This window comes from Protopterus annectens, chromosome 4.part0, assembly GCF_019279795.1.
Source record: "Protopterus annectens isolate FY-2018-M chromosome 4.part0, PAN1.0, whole genome shotgun sequence".
Taxonomy (NCBI): domain Eukaryota; kingdom Metazoa; phylum Chordata; order Ceratodontiformes; family Protopteridae; genus Protopterus; species Protopterus annectens.
Genome location: NC_056733.1, coordinates 893922015 through 893940017, shown reverse-complemented (window position 1 = coordinate 893940017; position 18003 = coordinate 893922015). Strand labels below are relative to the sequence as shown.

The following is an 18003-nucleotide window of genomic DNA, read 5'->3' as shown; positions in this document are numbered from 1 at the left end:
CCCTTTGAACTCACTTAATGGAACCCCCATCCTGAGTGATTTTGCTGTCTTATTGCAGACAAGATTAAATTGTGTGCTTTTAGTATGTTGTGCAGCTTATTTTTGTATTGCATTTATGTTAATTACTCATCCTCACAAGTCTCATAACAAAAATAGTCAGGTCTCTGTGCCACTGGTGACTTGAGTTCAGAGTGAGACACGAGACTAGCAGAGGTCGGGGAGTGGAATGTCCACTTGCCTGGTCTCATGGGGAGGGTGTAGATGCTGCTTGTACAGTGGCTACAGAGTCCAGGGCAAAGTTATCGAGCTGTGCCTGGTTCCTTCATTATCATTTTGGTCAGAAAGTGAATAATTGACTTGTGGTCAAATCCATTTTGGTCACATATAGTGGCTGTGCTGCTTTGAGATCATGGAACTTGGAGGATAAGAATGTTTTTCACTTGTCCTGAATGTTGAAAGATCTTAGAGTTAGCATGATTAGAGAAGCACATGTTTTGCTTTCTGAAAGTGTGTTTTTAGGATATATTTGTGAAATTCCAACTTTTCCCATAGTAGACTTTATCCTTCTGTTAACACAAATGTTTTCCTTAGAGCTCTGACTGCGAACGGTTTTATTCCTAGCTACCATTTTTCTCCTTGCCCCCCATCTTCTTTGTATGCATATTCAGTCATACTGTTTCAAGTTTATTATTGGAGCAGTCCAAGTTCTTTTCCAAGTCAAAACCCTCACTGTGTCATTTATAACATTCCCCTGTAGTGCTTCCTTGTGAACACCCGCAGCCTTCACAGAAAACTACTATCCCATTGTAACTTCACTGCAGGAGTCCATTTTATTAAGTGTCTCCTCCCTCATCTACCCTGAATTATCTTTTGTAACTTTAGAGGTGAGGAGCTTCAGCAGTACTAATTAAACCCCAGAAATGTGCCGTATTTCTACTGTTTTTGTATTTCTCTGAATGTTGTTATTAGTAACTTGGTTTAAGTAATTTGCTGCTGTGTAACAATTTCTTTTACTTGTGGAAATGTGGCAATACATTTAATATTGTAATGTGATTGATTGTTCTTTCTTGTTCTTTCTTATTATGTAATTCTCAGAGAGCAGAATGTGTTAATACTTGTGATGCATAACAGGCCTTCTTACATAAATATAGTGACAGATGAATAGCTTTTAAAATGCTGAACAGCTTTCTCTTCCTTGCCTCCTCTCCAGGTTCTTTGCTGTCTGTAAATCCTGGAATTGCAAGATGGATAAAGGAACTATTTTGTTATAATGAACGGGTGGTTCTTTCTGGAGAGTGGAAACATGGGTTCTTTTCACTTACTGCAGTTGGAGCCACAAATGTTGGCTCTATCCGCATTTACTTTGACAGGGTAAGTTTGGAACTGTATCATGGTATTTGTCATTTACTGCTTAGTAGAAATTCTCGGGGGAAATGGGTAAACAAATGTAACAAGTTTGCAATGTGATCATTTATTTTTGCCAATTCTCTCCTCTTCCAAGCACCACGCCGTTGCACCATCTCCCTACTTTAGCAGTTAATGCCGCTGCTTTGGCTATTTAGTGTGGTTCTTACCTCAAGGAAATAGGGAAGGAATTGAGTCGCCTTCAGGAAACTGCTAACAGTGTAATTATTCATTCAGGCCTTTAGATTGTTGTCCCCTGTAGCTATTATTCTGTTTTTCTCATTCTCTGGCAGAAAATCATTTTACATTTTCATTTCTTTGAGATTCAGAGAGGTGTAATGGCAGGTTGTATGTCATATGATCCAGTCTGAGAAGATTGATTCTCAGAACCCCAAAACAGCTTCTCCTCTGGAAGACAGCATCACTAAAGTTGTGTTTTTGCAGGGGGATAAGTCCCCTGCTCCCCTCACCCCTGCCTATTATATATGCTAAATCCCATGGTCACTCCTGTTTGGGAAAAGGGCAAACTCCTGATCTCAAAAAATATGGCTTCCAGAGGAGAATCCGGATTGAAGTTCCAAGATTTGATCTTCTCATGTTTGATCATGTGGTCTTTCAATCATATGACATAGACCTGAATGACGTTGTTCTGCCATCATTTGCTGCAGGTAAGATCTAGATTTGTGTCACTCTCCATCCCCCATCAAATGCATTACATTTGGGAATTATTTTAATTCATTTAAATGTGGACTTGAGGGACCCCCCCCCCCCAACCTGAGTTGCTTTTAAGGCCTTTCTTCACATGCCCCCTTGCATATTGTTCCCATGTCTTGTCTTGTGCTGAATTTTCTGTAAACACTTATTTTGTCAGTCATGCATGAGTAAGTGCATACGTGATTGTATTGCAGCCAGCACTGGATGCCTAGCCATAAGCACCACCTTGAGGCCTGTCAGTGACCTTCTCTGGACTCTCACTGGGAAGGATGTTCCCCATGGCACAGTGGGCTGATGCTAGTCCCACTGCCTTTGGATTGTGTCTGCTGTCTAGCTGTTAGCCAAGGAGTCTTGTTTTAAACAGGGTGTCTCCAGGTTAAGGCCTTTATGAACAGTTTGTCCTTTTGGACATCTGAGTACACTTTTGTGGTGCAGTGGTATGTCAGAAACTTGAGGAATTTGAAGGGCCAGCAACTGGAGTGCAAGTTTCCTCTTTGTCCGTTGTTGGAAAAAAAAAAGTATGGCAGGGGTGGAGAATCGGAACTTAATCTGTGAGGGGAAAAACACGTGGTTAATTAACAAATAAGCAAAGCACTATATTTGGGTTTATTAACTGATGCTAGACTGACAGAGTAAGGCTGAGTAAGTGAGTATTTATACACAATCCTGTCATCCTGTTTACATAAATGCTGGTATGCACAAACTAGAACGCATCTTTTTCCTTTAAATGGGAGGAGTGTATTACTGTGTCACCTCCTATTCTGGTCACAGAGCTAGCTTGGGAAATGCTGCCCGAAGCATTTTTTTTTACACAAGGCGCAAAGGCAAATGCTTCTTATTCAGCATTAATATGACAATTACTGTAATTATTCATTCTGTTTATTTGGTGATAAAAGATTAGGTTATTTGTATTACATTCGATATCTCTCTGGCTGTGTTGTTCATTAACTAGTAATTAATGGGAATTTATAGCACATGCAGAGGATTATGATCAGGTTGCAGATAATAACATTTTTATTATGTGTTTGAGACATGGATGCCAAGACATTCACCTCAAGAGCGAAGTTTGAGAGGTGAACTTCTTCCATCCGTGTTTCAAACGCATAATAAAAAGTTTGGCAACCGATAGGAGGTACTAGCATAATGGTTAAGGTGTTTACCTTGTGATACAAGATATAAGGTTTGATTCTCACCTTTGAGGAAAATTGGCTAGGCTTAAAATAGTCCACAAAGGCATTTAACCTAGTACTTGTCTATGAGCCTGTATTTCACCATGTCCCTCATGGACAGGGGTAGCTGGTGTTAATCATAGACTCACTCTGTTCATAAGTTCCTTCTGCAAACTACCTAAAAAGAACAAATACTTGGGGATTAACATGACTAAACTTATAAAGGCTCTGGGTTGCTAGCCTACTAACCTCCTATGAACCTTTATATGTTCCATGTACAACTAGTTACAGAAAAAAAAAGAAAAACGCTAAGTGTTTTGATGGTTTTCAGAGCCTTAAAGTATTTATTGTGCACTTTCAGAAAGGCAGTGTAAAACTTTCTTTTATGTTTACATTCCCTTTTCATCTTTCATTCTTCTGAAAGATCCACATTTTTGAAGAATTTCTAAGTTTTTGCCTCAATTGTCTGTTCCTCATAAAGTCCATGCCTGAGAAATCACTGAAGAGTGAAGTCACTGAATGGTGGCATATATTTGAGTTTGAGAGTTAGTATCTTTAGCAAAAAAAAAAAAAATTGGTGAATACATCCTGTTATTCTAAGTTTGTAAGAGGAAGGGACACATTATCCCTTCAGCAGTACTGCTTCTGTCATGTACTGGTCATTACTGGCAGGTTTGTCTGCCTAGTGCTAGACCGGACCTTAACAACTTAAGCAAAAGGTGCTTACTTGATAAGATCAGCTGTCATGCCACTTTAACACATTTGCCTTTTTCCAAATTTTGGAATGTAACCACTGCTCTCCATGCACTACAGAAGTAATGCAACAGTAATAACGGTCAATGTAGAGCTTAACAGAAATTTGTCATGTATCTTGGGCAACTTACAGAAGAAGCAGGACATGTTTCTCTTTACATTTAGACAGAATGTACAAGTAAAAGCAATGCATATGTTTCTGTTCTTCATATGTGTTATTTCAGTTATTGGCATGATACATATATATATATATATATATATATATATATATATATATATATATATATATATATATATATATATATATACATTTGTTTACATATATTGTACACATTTAAGAATATTTATGATAGTAACAGATTAACACATTTTATGATCTTAACACAACATTCACTGACTACAGCAGAATGTAATGTGTCAGTGTTTTGTTCCATTCTGCTGATCCTTGGCTAACAGATGTTCATGCTAATTATATCCTGGTAACAGACTGACAAATAGTGTACTTTCTGAGAGTTGCTGCTACATCTCATAACTCTTCTATTATAGAAAATTGATTCCAATTAAATGTTCATTTATATTAATAGTTATTTGATAAAGAGGAATGTTTATACAAGTACTAATTTATAATTTATAATCTGTCTTGGCCGAGACCATTTTAACCAGGCAGTGCACAAACTGCAAAACAACGAACCCTCAAATCATCTATTTCTTTCCAAGGGAAAGGAATCGGTAGCCCAAGCACACACACCACATAACAAACACCATTAAAGTAGGGGGGCTCCCCACACCCCCAATCTAAATATACTAACTTCGAGATCGGACTGCAGTTGGGAAAATGGCAGATTAAAAAGAACGGACAACCGATTTTTTTCCCTTGGAAAGAAATCGATGATTTGGCCTCTCGATGTTGTGCAGCTTTGAAGAATAGGGGTTGATCAAAGGTGTTGACACTTTAATGCTTCGTTTATATAATATAGACCCGCCTGGGAAATGGCTGCCCTATCTAAGGTGACGCTGCAGGCAGTTTACATCCCATCTCAAAACAATGTTCAGGCAGATGCTGTCAGCAGGTCATTGTTACGGATTCGCAAATGGATGTTACACAGGGATGTCTTCCTGGACATAGTCTACCGGTGGAGTGCACAACAAATAGATCTGCTTGCCTCCCCTTAGAACATACAACTGAAGCTATTCTGCACAAAAAAAACTCCCCCCAAGCCTGGAGGGGGTGGACACCTTGTCAGTCTCCTGGAAGGGGATATTTCTTTATGTATCCCCCCCCTCATACAAAAAGTCCTGCTTGAAAGTTCAACAGGACAAACCAAAAATCTTGTTGGTGACTCCCTTTTGGCCACGGCAGCACTGGTTCCACCGACCTTTTCCTCTAGCCAAGGGCAATCACCACAAGTTACCCCACAACGTGGACCTCATCACACAACAGGAGGTATCACTTATCCATCCACACCTCCAAACCCTCGGACTAACCCTGTGGGTGATTAACTTTTTATACCTTTATTCAGAGGATGTGCTTTCAGTCCTGCAGAAGGCCAGGAAACCCAGGACCTCTAGTTTTGTCTTATTTGTGTGAACTCCTTAAGTTTGAACTTTCATATTCACAAATGAAAGCCCATTTATCAGCTTTTTTTGCTTGCTTACCACTCAGTTCACCTTTGTTATCCAGATTAGAGGTAAAACTTTTCCTTGGGGGGGTACTTCATATCAGGCCTCCAAAAAAAAACCTATCCGTCCTCCTTGAGACCTGAACTTCATTCTAGAAAAACTCATCACTGTCCCCTTTGAGCCAGCAGCCAAAGCCACCTTGAAGATGTGCACTTGGAAAACAGTGCTTCTTATGGTGTTAACTTTAGCCAGATGGGTCTTAGAATTACAGTCACTCATGGCTACCCCACCATACCTGATATTTCATAAGGACAGGGTCTCTCTTTGTACAAACCTGTCCTTCATGCCTAAAGTGGTCAGTGAACTATCGCTTAACCAGTCCATCCACTTACCCGCATTCTTTCCTTCCCCACAAAATGACAGTGAGAGAGTGTTCCATTCCCTTGATGTTCACAGACAACTTAGATTTTAACTAGATAAGACTAAGGACATCAGGAAGTCTAACCAGTTTTGTATCCTTTCACCCCAGGGCTCTGAGGAAAGCTGTATCCAAGCAAATAATATCTTCTTGGATTTCAAGTACTATTTCCTTTTGCTACTGCTTTCATGGAAAACACCTTCCTTACACTATGAGGGCCCACTCCACCAGGGCTGTGGCCTCCTCAGGGGCCTTTTTCAAAGGATTAGATACAGCCACTGTCCTGGAGGCAGCCACATGGTCTTCAGTCCACACATTCACTAAACATTACAAGCTGGACAATATCTCCAGGGCTAGAGTGGGCTTTGCTAATGCCATCCTGCATGGATTCATAGAGAGTTCCTCTTCTTCCATCTCCCATAATGCATGTTGAGCTTTGGTACTCTCGCTCATGTTTAGAGTACCATTAACCTAAAATTAATGATAATACAGAAAAGTTGCTATCTTTGATTTTAAGTATTTGTTGGATGACCAAAGAAGAAGGTCTTTCCATATTAGAGGTAGCCCTACTTCCTTGTTAGAATTAAGTTAGAAGAATACCGGCAGGTTAAACTGGGAGCATAAACTGGGAGTCTCAATGAAACTTGTAATATTTCATGTGTTCAAACTTCATGAAGTTATAAGAGAGTAGTCTTGATGCCCTATCACTTTTCACATTTTATTTTATTATTATTCTAGAAGGTGTTATAGTTATTTAGTCAGTATGTATAGTATATTTTACTGTTTTTCTGTATTATTATTTTCATTATCATTATGTATGGCAATGTGGATGTGGAGAAATGTATTTTTATTTATGACTTGTTTACATATACATTAAAGTGCTAAACTAGTGCTGTCTGCTTCCTTTTAACATTTTAATTATTTAATTACGCACTTGTACCATTTATATGTTTTATATGTTTAAACTGTTTTGTTCTTTTCTTTTTTTTTGTTTGGAGGCTGTTTTATTTACAAGTAGCAAAAGATTTATAATTAGAATTATTAAGTACAACGTGGTTTGGCTTTGCTTTCCACGATCCAAGGACACCAGCGTCGTTTGTGTTTTTTGTTTTTTTTTTATTTTTATCACTTCATGTTTAGAGTACTGCAACATGAGAATAGAAGGACATAGAATAGTTGTGTAAAATCTTACATAACCATAGATGTCCTGCTCTTCCATGTTGCAGTATTCCTGTCCCTCCCTCCTACCCCATTTAGGACCTCTGCCTCTTCCTTTTCATCCTGTTCCTCATTTTCCCTCTCTGGATGGTGTCCTGATCAGCCACCCTTAGACTGCTGTCTGACTGGGGCATTCACTTCTGAGGTCTCTGCATGCAAACGTCACATTTATGGCCCACGGTTTCTGGTACCTACGTGTGATGTCCCATGCACTGTACAACAGCCAGGCTAAGGTTTTGTATATGGCCCGTATGTTTGGGTCGCCTTAGGTGGAGGATCCCTCATATTTAGAATACTGCAACATGGAAGAGAAGGGCATTTTCTTTTTTCTCAAAAGATCTAGAACTAGCAGACTTTAATTGACTCCAAGCATGTAAATATTGTTTCATCAAAAAAAAAAACACTCTGTCGTCAAGTTGTTAAACTGTCTCATAATGTATATTACACTCTGCAACTCTCGAATGTATGAACCCTAGTCTTGTATTTCACTTTGTAACCGTTATTTTCTATTTTGCAACCTATACTGTATGGTATTTCACTTTGCAACCTTTATTTGCATTTTGTAACCTATGTTGTATTATACTGTTCATGGAGCTTTTCTCCCCAGGCCTCCACTGAAAATGGGCACTTCTTGGCCCAATGGACTTCCCCAGTAATCAAACTGAAAATAAATAAATAAATAAATAAATCTGCAGTTGTGGTGAGATTTTACACAACTATTCTTTCCCTGTTATGGCTTTCCTCCTCATCACTCTGCCAACATTTGACCTCTACCTGAGGAAATATTCTTTGGTGTCTGCTTGAGGTATAAAAAATGCCTATGCAAAGACTTCCAAACGAAAATCCTAAACCTGCTACACTTGGTTGCATACTTGGGAGCCATGCATTCATTCTTCTATTGTTCCCTAGTAAATTGTTTATTAAATCTCTATCCCCAAGCTTTTATAACCTTCTCTGATTGATTCTTATAGATATTGTGCAATATTTTGTATGCCCTACTAACTGTCCCTTTTTCTAACAGCAGCTTTTGTTCTACATTCAAATAAAAACTCTGCCAGAGCTGGTCTTTCACTTATGATTCCCTGGTCCGTTTTTCTTTGCCTGTACTGTGATATTAATCCCTGCTAGGGTAGGCAGTCTCTAGCCTAGTCCAAACGTCTTCTTGGCTTTATCCCATTATATTACCTTTCGCTAACTATTTGTTCCCACTACTTTGGTTCTTTTGTCAGTTTTCTCCAGTAAATTCCACCCCCCTCTTGCTTGTTGTTTGTATAAATAATTGCAGTCATCTCTATTGGTAGAATCTTATTTCTCCATTCCTGTGTTGACTTAGTTCTTGGAGCACTTTCTGCTACTTTATGAAGCCTAATGGTTAAGATGTTTGCCCTATAAACACAAGGTGCAGCGTTTGATTCTCACATGGTGTAATTGGCTAGGCTTAAAAATGACTCACAATGGGCAGTTAGCCTAGTATTAATCTGTGAACCTATAATTTTCTGTAGGGCGGTGGTGGTTCTTCGTAAGGATCTGCATCCAGCATCATGCACTGTCCTTATTTCTTAGATTTCCCCGCTACTTCATCACCATCACCCCTTTCCATTTTGAATTGTAACTTTCTGCTTGTGTTATGTATATGAGCCTTAATTTTGTAGCTGTAAATATCCCTTCAAATCAGGTAATTCTAAGCCATCCTATTTTATTGGAAGGATCAACTTATTCCACATAACTCTTGCCATCTCCCCCCCCCCAGATAAATTCCTTCAACTCTTTATTATTGTCCTCCGCTTCTTCTGAGGTTGATAAAAATATGCCTGATCTGTATATAAATCTAAAGGAATTAAAAATATTTTCATTGCTTGTGTCTTCCTATCAATATCCATAAGCAAGAACTTCCAGTTTCTCAGTTATGGTATTATCTTTTGATCTGATGCTATCCATGTCATTGTTCATTATGGATGGGTCTTGGATCCACCTCAGATCTGAGCCGACAACTGAAGGACAGATCCAGAGCTCAAGCTCCTCCCCTTCCCAAAATCCCTTGCTAACCTACAACCCCCAAGATCTCATTTGCTAATGAAACACTCAGACATGTATCCTACAGCTAAAGTGTCTTCAATTCAGCTAAGTGCCTTTTTCTTTTAGGGTTTCTTTCCTTTATTATTATAGCTTTAGTGTGCTCTTTCCTTTAGTGTCATTAGTTTATATTTCCTCCCCTCCCTGTAGCTTTTATAAGTTTTTTCCGTGGGTTTCCAACCTTTTCCTCCCAGGCCGTATTGCAGTGTTTCTCTTTTAGGTTTTTTTTTTTTTTTTTACTTTAGCTCCCCTTTCTTTGAGAGTGCGAGTGTTGTTCGGGTGTGTGTGCGCTTTATTTTCTAAGATGTCTTAGAAGCCTTCTGGCTTCAAAAGATACTCTTTGTGCAGTCGGAAAATGCCCCATTCCGACTCAAACAAGGAGTGTGTTTATTTCCTTGGAGAGAGAGTCACCTGGAGGTTGAATGTGACATTTGTGCCGCATTCAACACCAGGGCTCTCATGGATTGCAGGAATAAGCTTCTGTTAAAGGGACTTGCTAAGGGGGGCCCTCTAGCCTCTGGCTCCCCCTGTAAAGCCCCTACAGATCCCAAAAGGAAGACCTCCTCTTTTTCCTTGAGGGATTCCCCCTCAAAAAAGCTGAGGCTCTTTGATCGCAGATCCCTAGATCCAAGCCCAGCCACTTTGGCTTCGGATCTGGGCTCTTCCACTCTGAGAGCCTTGGATCAGTCTTTTGGATCTGAGGCCTCTAAGCCATGGAGGCCATCAGATCTGACTTGGTGCAAGCCGCATTTGGATCTGGCCTGTCTATTGGATCTGTCTTTGGCGCCGACTAAACTATTGAATCTGTCCAGGACTTCAGATCCAATGGTTTTATCAGATCTGATCATCATTGACAACTTCCCCCTCAAGGTCCAGGAGTTCGAGTCTGAGGTGTAGGAGTCAGCCTCCATCCCAAGACTGCAGGACAGTGTCAGGGTCTTCGGCCAGGTCGGGACATTCTTCGGTATCTTCCAGGTCCTCCAGAAGTCTGCTCCCCACAGACATGGGTAAGATGATGAGTTTTATGAAGGCCCAAATCGAGCTGGGCTTGTTACCATCCCTGGCTCAGTTGCCCAGGTGATCTTCTCCATCTGCGAGACTCTCCTTGTCTGAGCCACTTGGATTTGGATCACCAGGATTGGAGCATTCCCTGTGAGAGGCCAACAGTGTTGGGTATTCCTCCCTTTCTGACAGTATCGGAGTCCCTGGTGGGCTCTGTTCTGCTGCTCTTAGAACTGGTTGCTCCTTGGCCTTGCAAGGTCTATGCTGGTTCCTGGGGGGTGGGGTCGGGTCCAGAGTTTTCAGACTGTTCCCTCCCCTTGGGAGCCTTTGCAGTGAACAGCTTGGGGCAGATGTCGTATGGAGATGGTGCTGCATCGGGGTCCCTCCTTCCTTCCTGGGTGGCTGCAGCTATGAGAGAGGAGAAGGGGGTCCTTGTCCAGTCCGTCAGCCTTCCAGGTGGTAGACAGGACTTTCTCTGGCTGGGCAGTTACCTCTCCTTCATCTCTAGGTCCTCCCCAGCCCCTCTCGACTTTGAGCAGTGAGTCCTCATCATCCTTCCAATGTCAGCCCTTCCGTGAACGCCTTCAGATGGGTGTTACCCCGCTCAGGGTCCCTGCCTCTTCCGAGTCCTCCCCGGAGCCCACCGTGGAGGAGCCCCCTCGGAAGAGGGCATGCAAGAGGAGACTCTTGGACTCCCCTAGAGAGTCCCTCACTGAGGACTTGATTTTCGAGGAGGAAGATGGGTCCCCCAGACTTCCATCTGAGAAAGTGTCCTTTGGGGACATCCTCGAGATTCTAAAGAGAAGAGGCGGTTGGTCCCCCCCACCCCGTCTTCAGAGGAATCCATGTTCCTGAAGGCCTTCAGGATGGTCCTGTCTTCTACCTGGGTAACCCTCCCCCGCCGAAGAGCTCATAGAACTCATCGCCAACAGGGTGTGGAAGGAACTGGGCAAAGTGGACCTGGTTCCCAAAAAGGCTGACAAATTCCTTAGTCCCCTAAAGGATAAAACTTTTTGGAGTAAGGGCGTCCCTGTTGATGCCATTTTGGTGGCCACAGCTACTAAGAAGCAGTTCACCAAACAGAGCTCCACTGTCCATCCACCAAACAGGGAGTGTCAGGTGATTGACCTCTTTGGAAAGAGCGTGTTTACCTCCGCTAAATTCGAACTGACAGCAACCAACTACATGACACATTTTACCCAGCTTCAAAGGGATTTGGTATCAGAACTCACCACTCCCCTTTCAGAGTTGCTGTCTCCGGAGAGTCTTAAATTGGCCTCTCTAAAGCTATCCACTCTAATTTCTCTGACTAATGCTTCGATGAGGTTGATCTCCAATATAGTGGAGGCCACCTGTCAAGTGGCAGGCACAGGCATTGCCCTTAGATGGCATGCATGGCTTCACCTTTGTGAGTTTGCGGAACCCTTTAAGGCATCTTTTACTAAGGCCCCCTTCAACGGGTCAACCTTGTTTGGTCCCTTTGTCAGAGACATTGACCCGCAGTGAGCAGGAGGGGAAGACTCTATCCATGGTGGGGGTCAAGATGTTCGTGTTTCACTGTTGCAGTCATCACATTTGGGTTATCCCTGCCAGGGTAGCCCTCTGCTGGCCCGAATACCAGAGGCTTAGTATTTCTGCATTGGTTGCTGTTGCTTCAGAACTGATGTCCGGTCGTCAGTAGTATAAAGTAAGGCAGCTGACGCCATTACATCAGTTTTTCTTCCTGCAAAGCCCGAAGCAAAAGCAGCTCGCATGAGTGCAGGTCGGCCACTACCTGAATTTCTTCTTTCGAATTGAAGCTGAAGTCTTCTAAAGCCAAGTACCCCATTGGGGATCCTTTTTTTCTTGCACTAACCAATGTCAGAAAAAGTTAACATTTGTCTCTCCTGTGGAAAGCAAATACCACACCAAAACTTTCATTCTTACTGCGTCACTTGCTTAGGCCCAGACCATGACATCCACCGCTGTCACTTCTGTGCTTTGTTCAACGCCAGAACTATATGTCATCTGGCCCTCTTTGTAGCTAGATATTTTCGCTTACAGTCCTCGAATTCAGATATGGCTACAGTAAGCCATCCGACAGCAGATGTTCTGAAAAAAACAAAAGATAAAGACAGACACAGACCGCACAGGTCCAAACCTACCGACGACGCTTCCATTAAGCTAGTTGTCAGTTCTCTGGTTCTCAGTGAGGCACGTTCACAGCCCCTGATGCCCATTTCTGTGGATTCACAGGCCGCTTGCGAGACCCTTTTGGAGTCCAGTATGCCGTAAAACTCTTCTTCGACTAAGGATTATGCGTTTCTCTCTCCCTTGGATGGGTCCGGAGCCTCTGAGCAGGCATTGGCTTTCAAGGAAGTCCTTCGCACTACCGCTGCTCGACACAAACAGTCTACTTCTTTTGCATCTACCGTTCTTTAGAAAACTACGAAGTTTCTTAGGCCCAGGGTACGAACCACACCCAAGCAACCGACGATCCACTCTCGGGCACCTGCTTCTTTGACTCCGGCTCAAATGCTTAAAATGGCAGAAGACATTATCATGCTGATGAGGGGAAGCCATCTGAATATGAAGACATGCAACCCCTCTCTGCTTATGAGGATTCTGATGCAGAGGATTCCATTCCTTCAGCCTCTCCCCCAGAGGACTTTTCCTTTGGGGAAACCCTTCATACCTTAAGGGAGCATTTCCAATGGGAAAGTCAGGACTAACCTCAGTCTAAAAAGAGACTCAGAGAATTCTTAGATCTTCCACAGGACAGACCCCTGGCCATTCCACCAGTCCTGGATGTTGTGGAGGATGTTTTCCTGGAATCCAGTTCGACTCCTTACACCCTCCCTCCTGCACCCAGAAAACCAGACAGATATTAGAGTCCCTGACTCACACAAACTTCTTTTTAAAAATCATAGTGCTGACCCTGAGGTAATTTCTCAAGGGCCTAAAGGAATTAAAGCAACCTCTGCTAATAATCCCACCCCCCTCAGATAGGGATTCCCAAGCACTAGACAGATGGGTTAAAAAAAGTATACACCTCTGCTACTCTTGCTATCCGAGGACTAAATTGTTCCATATGCCAAAATTTCAGCAACATACTCTGGAACTCCTCAAACAAAAAAAGTCTTCCTTTCTTGCTTGTGCAGAATCTAAATTATGCAAGTCAAGTAACTAAACACACCTTGCACTGTGGGTTTGACACCCTAGAAGCTTCTTGCAGGGCAGCAGTCACTGGTTCTGTCCTTAGAAGGCATGCATGACTTAAGGAACAGCCCTTGCCAGACTGTGTTAAATCTAAATTGTTGGATTCCCCTTGCACAAAGACAACTTATTTGGCACTAAGGCAGAAGTGGTCTTAAAAAGGATGGAAGAAAAAACAAAATCTATGCAGACAGTTAAGGATTATTTACAGGTCCAGCCACCCTGGTTCAGTAGGTGTTCTCTCCAAGCACTGGTCCTTTCCTGCTCCCACCAGGTCAGTTCAGCCCAGACCGTGGGGAAACAGACCCCCCCCCCCCCAGACAGCAGCCACATGGAATGCAGAGATCTAAATAGTGGACTTCCTCCACTTCAAAAACAGGGAGTTCTAAGCCACCCCCTTATGGTAAGAACTCACAATGACTCTCCTCCCCGACCCCCTCCCTCTGCCCACCTTCACTTACCCCTAGGAGGAAAACTCTCCTTTCATGCAAGCACTTTGGCCACCATTACGAACGACCGCTGGGTTCTCAACACAGTGTCCCAGGGATACAAATTCTCTTTCCACACCCTCCTAACTCCTTAAGGGTTCCCAGATCTACCTCCAAACCAGTGGGCAGAGGCGCAAAAGCAAGTCCTTTCCCTGCTCTCTCTGAGGGCAATAGAGCACGTTCCTGCAGAACAGAAAGGCCAACGTTTCTACTTCAGACTTTGTCTGGTACCCAGAAAAGGGGACACCTGGTGCCCCATCCTCGCTCTATCCATTCTAAACACCTTCCTGGTGATACCAAAATTCAAAATGCTCACCCTCCAGCAGCTGCTAAGCATGCTCTACAAGGATGCTTGGCTAGCCACCCTAGACCTAAAAGAGGCCTACCTCCACATTCCTATCAGGGAGTCATGCAGGAAATATCTCGGTTTCAGGGCAGGATCTCTGCACTTTCAGTTCTCTGCACTTCCCTTTGGCTTATCTACTGCTCCCAGAGTTTTCACAAAATGTCTGGCTCCGGCAATTGCCTTTTGCAGACAAAGGAATATCCACATTTACCCATACTTAGACGACTGCCTAATTCAGGCAGACAGCCAGAAAAAGCTGCTTAAGCACCTGTCCTTTGTAAAGTCCCTACTAACCTCCCTAGGGTACACAATCAGCAAAAAGAAATCCAAACAGGTACCCACCCAAAGGATTATATTCTTGGGAGAAAGCCTGGAAACAGCATCGCAGATGGTATTCCTTACACCAGAAATGCAAACTTTCCTGACAGCATACTTCTCTCAACTAGCCACCAGATCCCAGCTATTTGCAAGGAAAATCCTGCAAGCTCTGGGGTTCATGGCTTCTTGCATTCCACTCATTCCATATGCCAGACTGCAGATGAGGAAACTTCAGTGGTACCTAAAAAGCCTTTGGTGTCAACATTCTCAAGACCTGGCGACTCTTGTATCCATAATACCTTGCCTCAGAAAAGAATTTCTTTGGTGGGCAACAGCATGCTCCGACAATAAAGGACTACCCTTCTCACCCCCTGCCACCCACACCCTCACCTCAGACACATCAGACTATGCCTGGGGTGCACACCTGGATGGCAGTTGCATACAGTGCTAATGGAGCCCACAGCAAATCCATCTGCACATCAACCAGAAAGAGATGATAGCTGCCCAGCATGCTTTGACAGCTTTCAAGCCCCTTCTCTCCCCAGGGGCTCTCCTGATAAATAGACAACACCACTGTGATGAGGTATATCAACAAGCAGGGAAGGACTCACTCCTACCCTCTATGCAGGCTGACCATGACCCTTTGGCACACAGCCTCTGACATGCAACTCCACCTGTTAGCACAATTCCTGCCAGGTTCTCTAAACTCTCTAGCAGACCACTTAAGCAGAAATCTTCTGGACCCACACAAGTGGCAAATAGACAAAAGAACCTTCACGCTAATAACTCAGAAATGGGGCACCCCGAAGGTCGAACCTTTTGCCTCCCACACCAACCAACAGCTCAGCAAGTTCTGCACCAGGGGCCATCACTGCATGGCTTGGAAAGTGGATGCCCTATCCTTCCCCTGGGTCAATCTATCTGTGCATTTCCTCCACTACCCCTCATCACCAGGGCACTGCTCAAAATAAGGGAGGAAAAACCAAGGACAATTCTTATTGCTCCAGACTGGCCTCGCCAGCACTGGTACCCACTGCCACCATGGCATCTCCCTCAGACCTCAACCCTCTTGACCCAGAGGGAAGGAGAATTCATGCATCCCCAATTGCAGACCCTCAATTTGGCAGCCTGGCTTATTCCCTGACCACTGATCTATCTGCCAACTTCAGTAAACAGGTTCTAGATGTTATACATGAGGTCAGCTGCCCTAGCACTAGAAAGTCTTATGCTGACAAATGGAAAAGGTTCTGCACCTGGATTCATGCTAAGGGAGCCAATACAGCAAGCTCTCCCTCCCTCTCATCCTGGATTACGTAGCTGACCTGCTACACAGTGGTCTCTCCTTTTCTTCTGTAAAAAATCATGCCTCAGATATCTCTGCTCATTTCCCCACTGAGCAGCCCCTTTTCTCACACCCTCTGATCAAACTATTCCTAAGAGGGGCTAGCAACTTGAGGCCACCCAGAAGAGCACCTAGCCCAGCTTGAGACCTTAACTTTGTGTTGGAAAAGCTCACCCTGCCCCCCTTTGAACCAGCATCTTCAGCAGAGTTAAAATTTCTCTCCTGGAAGACAACTTTTCTTCTGGCCATCACTTCAGCCAGAAGAGTCTCAGAGCTACAAGCACTCATGGCTGTGGAGCCCTTCATCATCTTCCATGCTGACAGAGTTTCTATCAGGACTTAACCCATCCTTCATGCCCAAAGTGGTGTCCAGTATGGCTCTCAGCCAATCCATTAATTTGCCCACCTTTTTCCCTAACCATCAAAACAAGGGGGAAAGGATCCTGCACACTCTAGATGTGCACAGACAGCTCAGAGTCTATCTAGACAGGACTGAATCATTCAGAAAGGCTGATCAATTACTCATTAGCTTTGCTGCATGGGCAGAGGGCAAAGCCATCTCCAAACAAACAATTTCGAAATGAATATCACACTGCATCCATTTCTGTTGCACGCAACATGGAAAACCTCCCCCTAAGGGGGGTCAGGACTCACTGCACCAGAGCATCCTCGACCTTTGCAGCTTTCCTCAGAGGAGTCCCCACCAGGGACACCCTGGAGGCTGCCACATGGACATCTGTTCACACTTTCACCAAGCATTACCACCTGCCTGTCTTCTCCAAATCCAGGACAGGCTTTGCCACTGCAGTCTTGCAGGGAATCCTAGCCAGCCCCTAGTCTCCTAGACTGCCTCCACCCTTTTCCTCAGCTTTGGGAATCAACCCAAATGTGATGACTGCAGCAGTGTAACACCCCAAAAAAAACCCAAATCCACTCGGGCACCTGCTTCTTTGAGTCCGGCTCAAATGCTTAAAATGGCAGAAGACCTTATCATGCTGATGAGGGGAAGCCATCTGAATATGAAGACATGCAACCCCTCTCTGCTTATGAGGATTCTGATGCAGAGGATTCCATTCCTTCAGCCTCTCCCCCAGAGGACTTTTCCTTTGGGGAAACCCTTCATACCTTAAAGGAGCATTTCCAATGGGAAAGTCAGGACTACCCTCAGTCTAAAAAGAGACTCGGAGAATTCTTAGATCTTCCACAGGACAGACCCCTGGCCATTCCACCAGTCCTGGATGTTTTCCTGGAATCCAGTTCGACTCCTTACCCTCCCTCCTGCACCCAGAAACCAGACAGATATTAGAGTCCCTGACTCACACAAACTTCTTTTTAAAAATCATAGTGCTGACCCTGAGGTAATTCCTCAAGGGCCTAAAGGAATTAAAGCAACCTCTGCTAATAATCCCACCCCCCTCAGATAGGGATTACCAAGCACTAGACAGATGGGTTAAAAAAAGTATACACCTCTGCTACTCTTGCTATCCGAGGACTAAATTGTTCCATATGCCAAAATTTCAGCAACATACTCTGGAACTCCTCAAACAAAAAAAGTCTTCCTTTCTTGCTTGTGCAGAATCTAAATTATGCAAGTCAAGTAACTAAACACACCTTGCACTGTGGGTTTGACACCCTAGAAGCTTCTTGCAGGGCAGCAGTCCCTGGTTCTGTCCTTAGAAGGCATGCATGACTTAAGGAACAGCCCTTGCCAGACTGTGTTAAATCTAAATTGTTGGATTCCCCTTGCACAAAGACAACTTATTTGGCACTAAGGCAGAAGTGGTCTTAAAAAGGATGGAAGAAAAAACAAAATCTATGCAGACAGTTAAGGATTATTTACAGGTCCAGCCACCCTGGTTCAGCAGGTGTTCTCTCCAAGCAATGGTCCTTTCCTGCTCCCACCAGGTCAGTTCAGCCCAGACCCTGGGGAAACAGACCCCCCC

General features: G+C 43.7%; 1 protein-coding gene across 2 annotated transcripts in view; it reads left to right on the top strand.

Moving 5' to 3' along the window:
• PISD (phosphatidylserine decarboxylase) overlaps positions 1 to 18003 on the top strand; it is a 318298-nt gene that overhangs the window by 274631 nt on the left and 25664 nt on the right. For both annotated transcript variants that reach the window (XM_044068852.1, XM_044068853.1), the window contains one exon: positions 1211 to 1371. In XM_044068852.1, coding sequence (XP_043924787.1) covers positions 1211 to 1371 — 161 coding nt within the window. The remainder of the gene's footprint in view (positions 1 to 1210; positions 1372 to 18003) is intronic.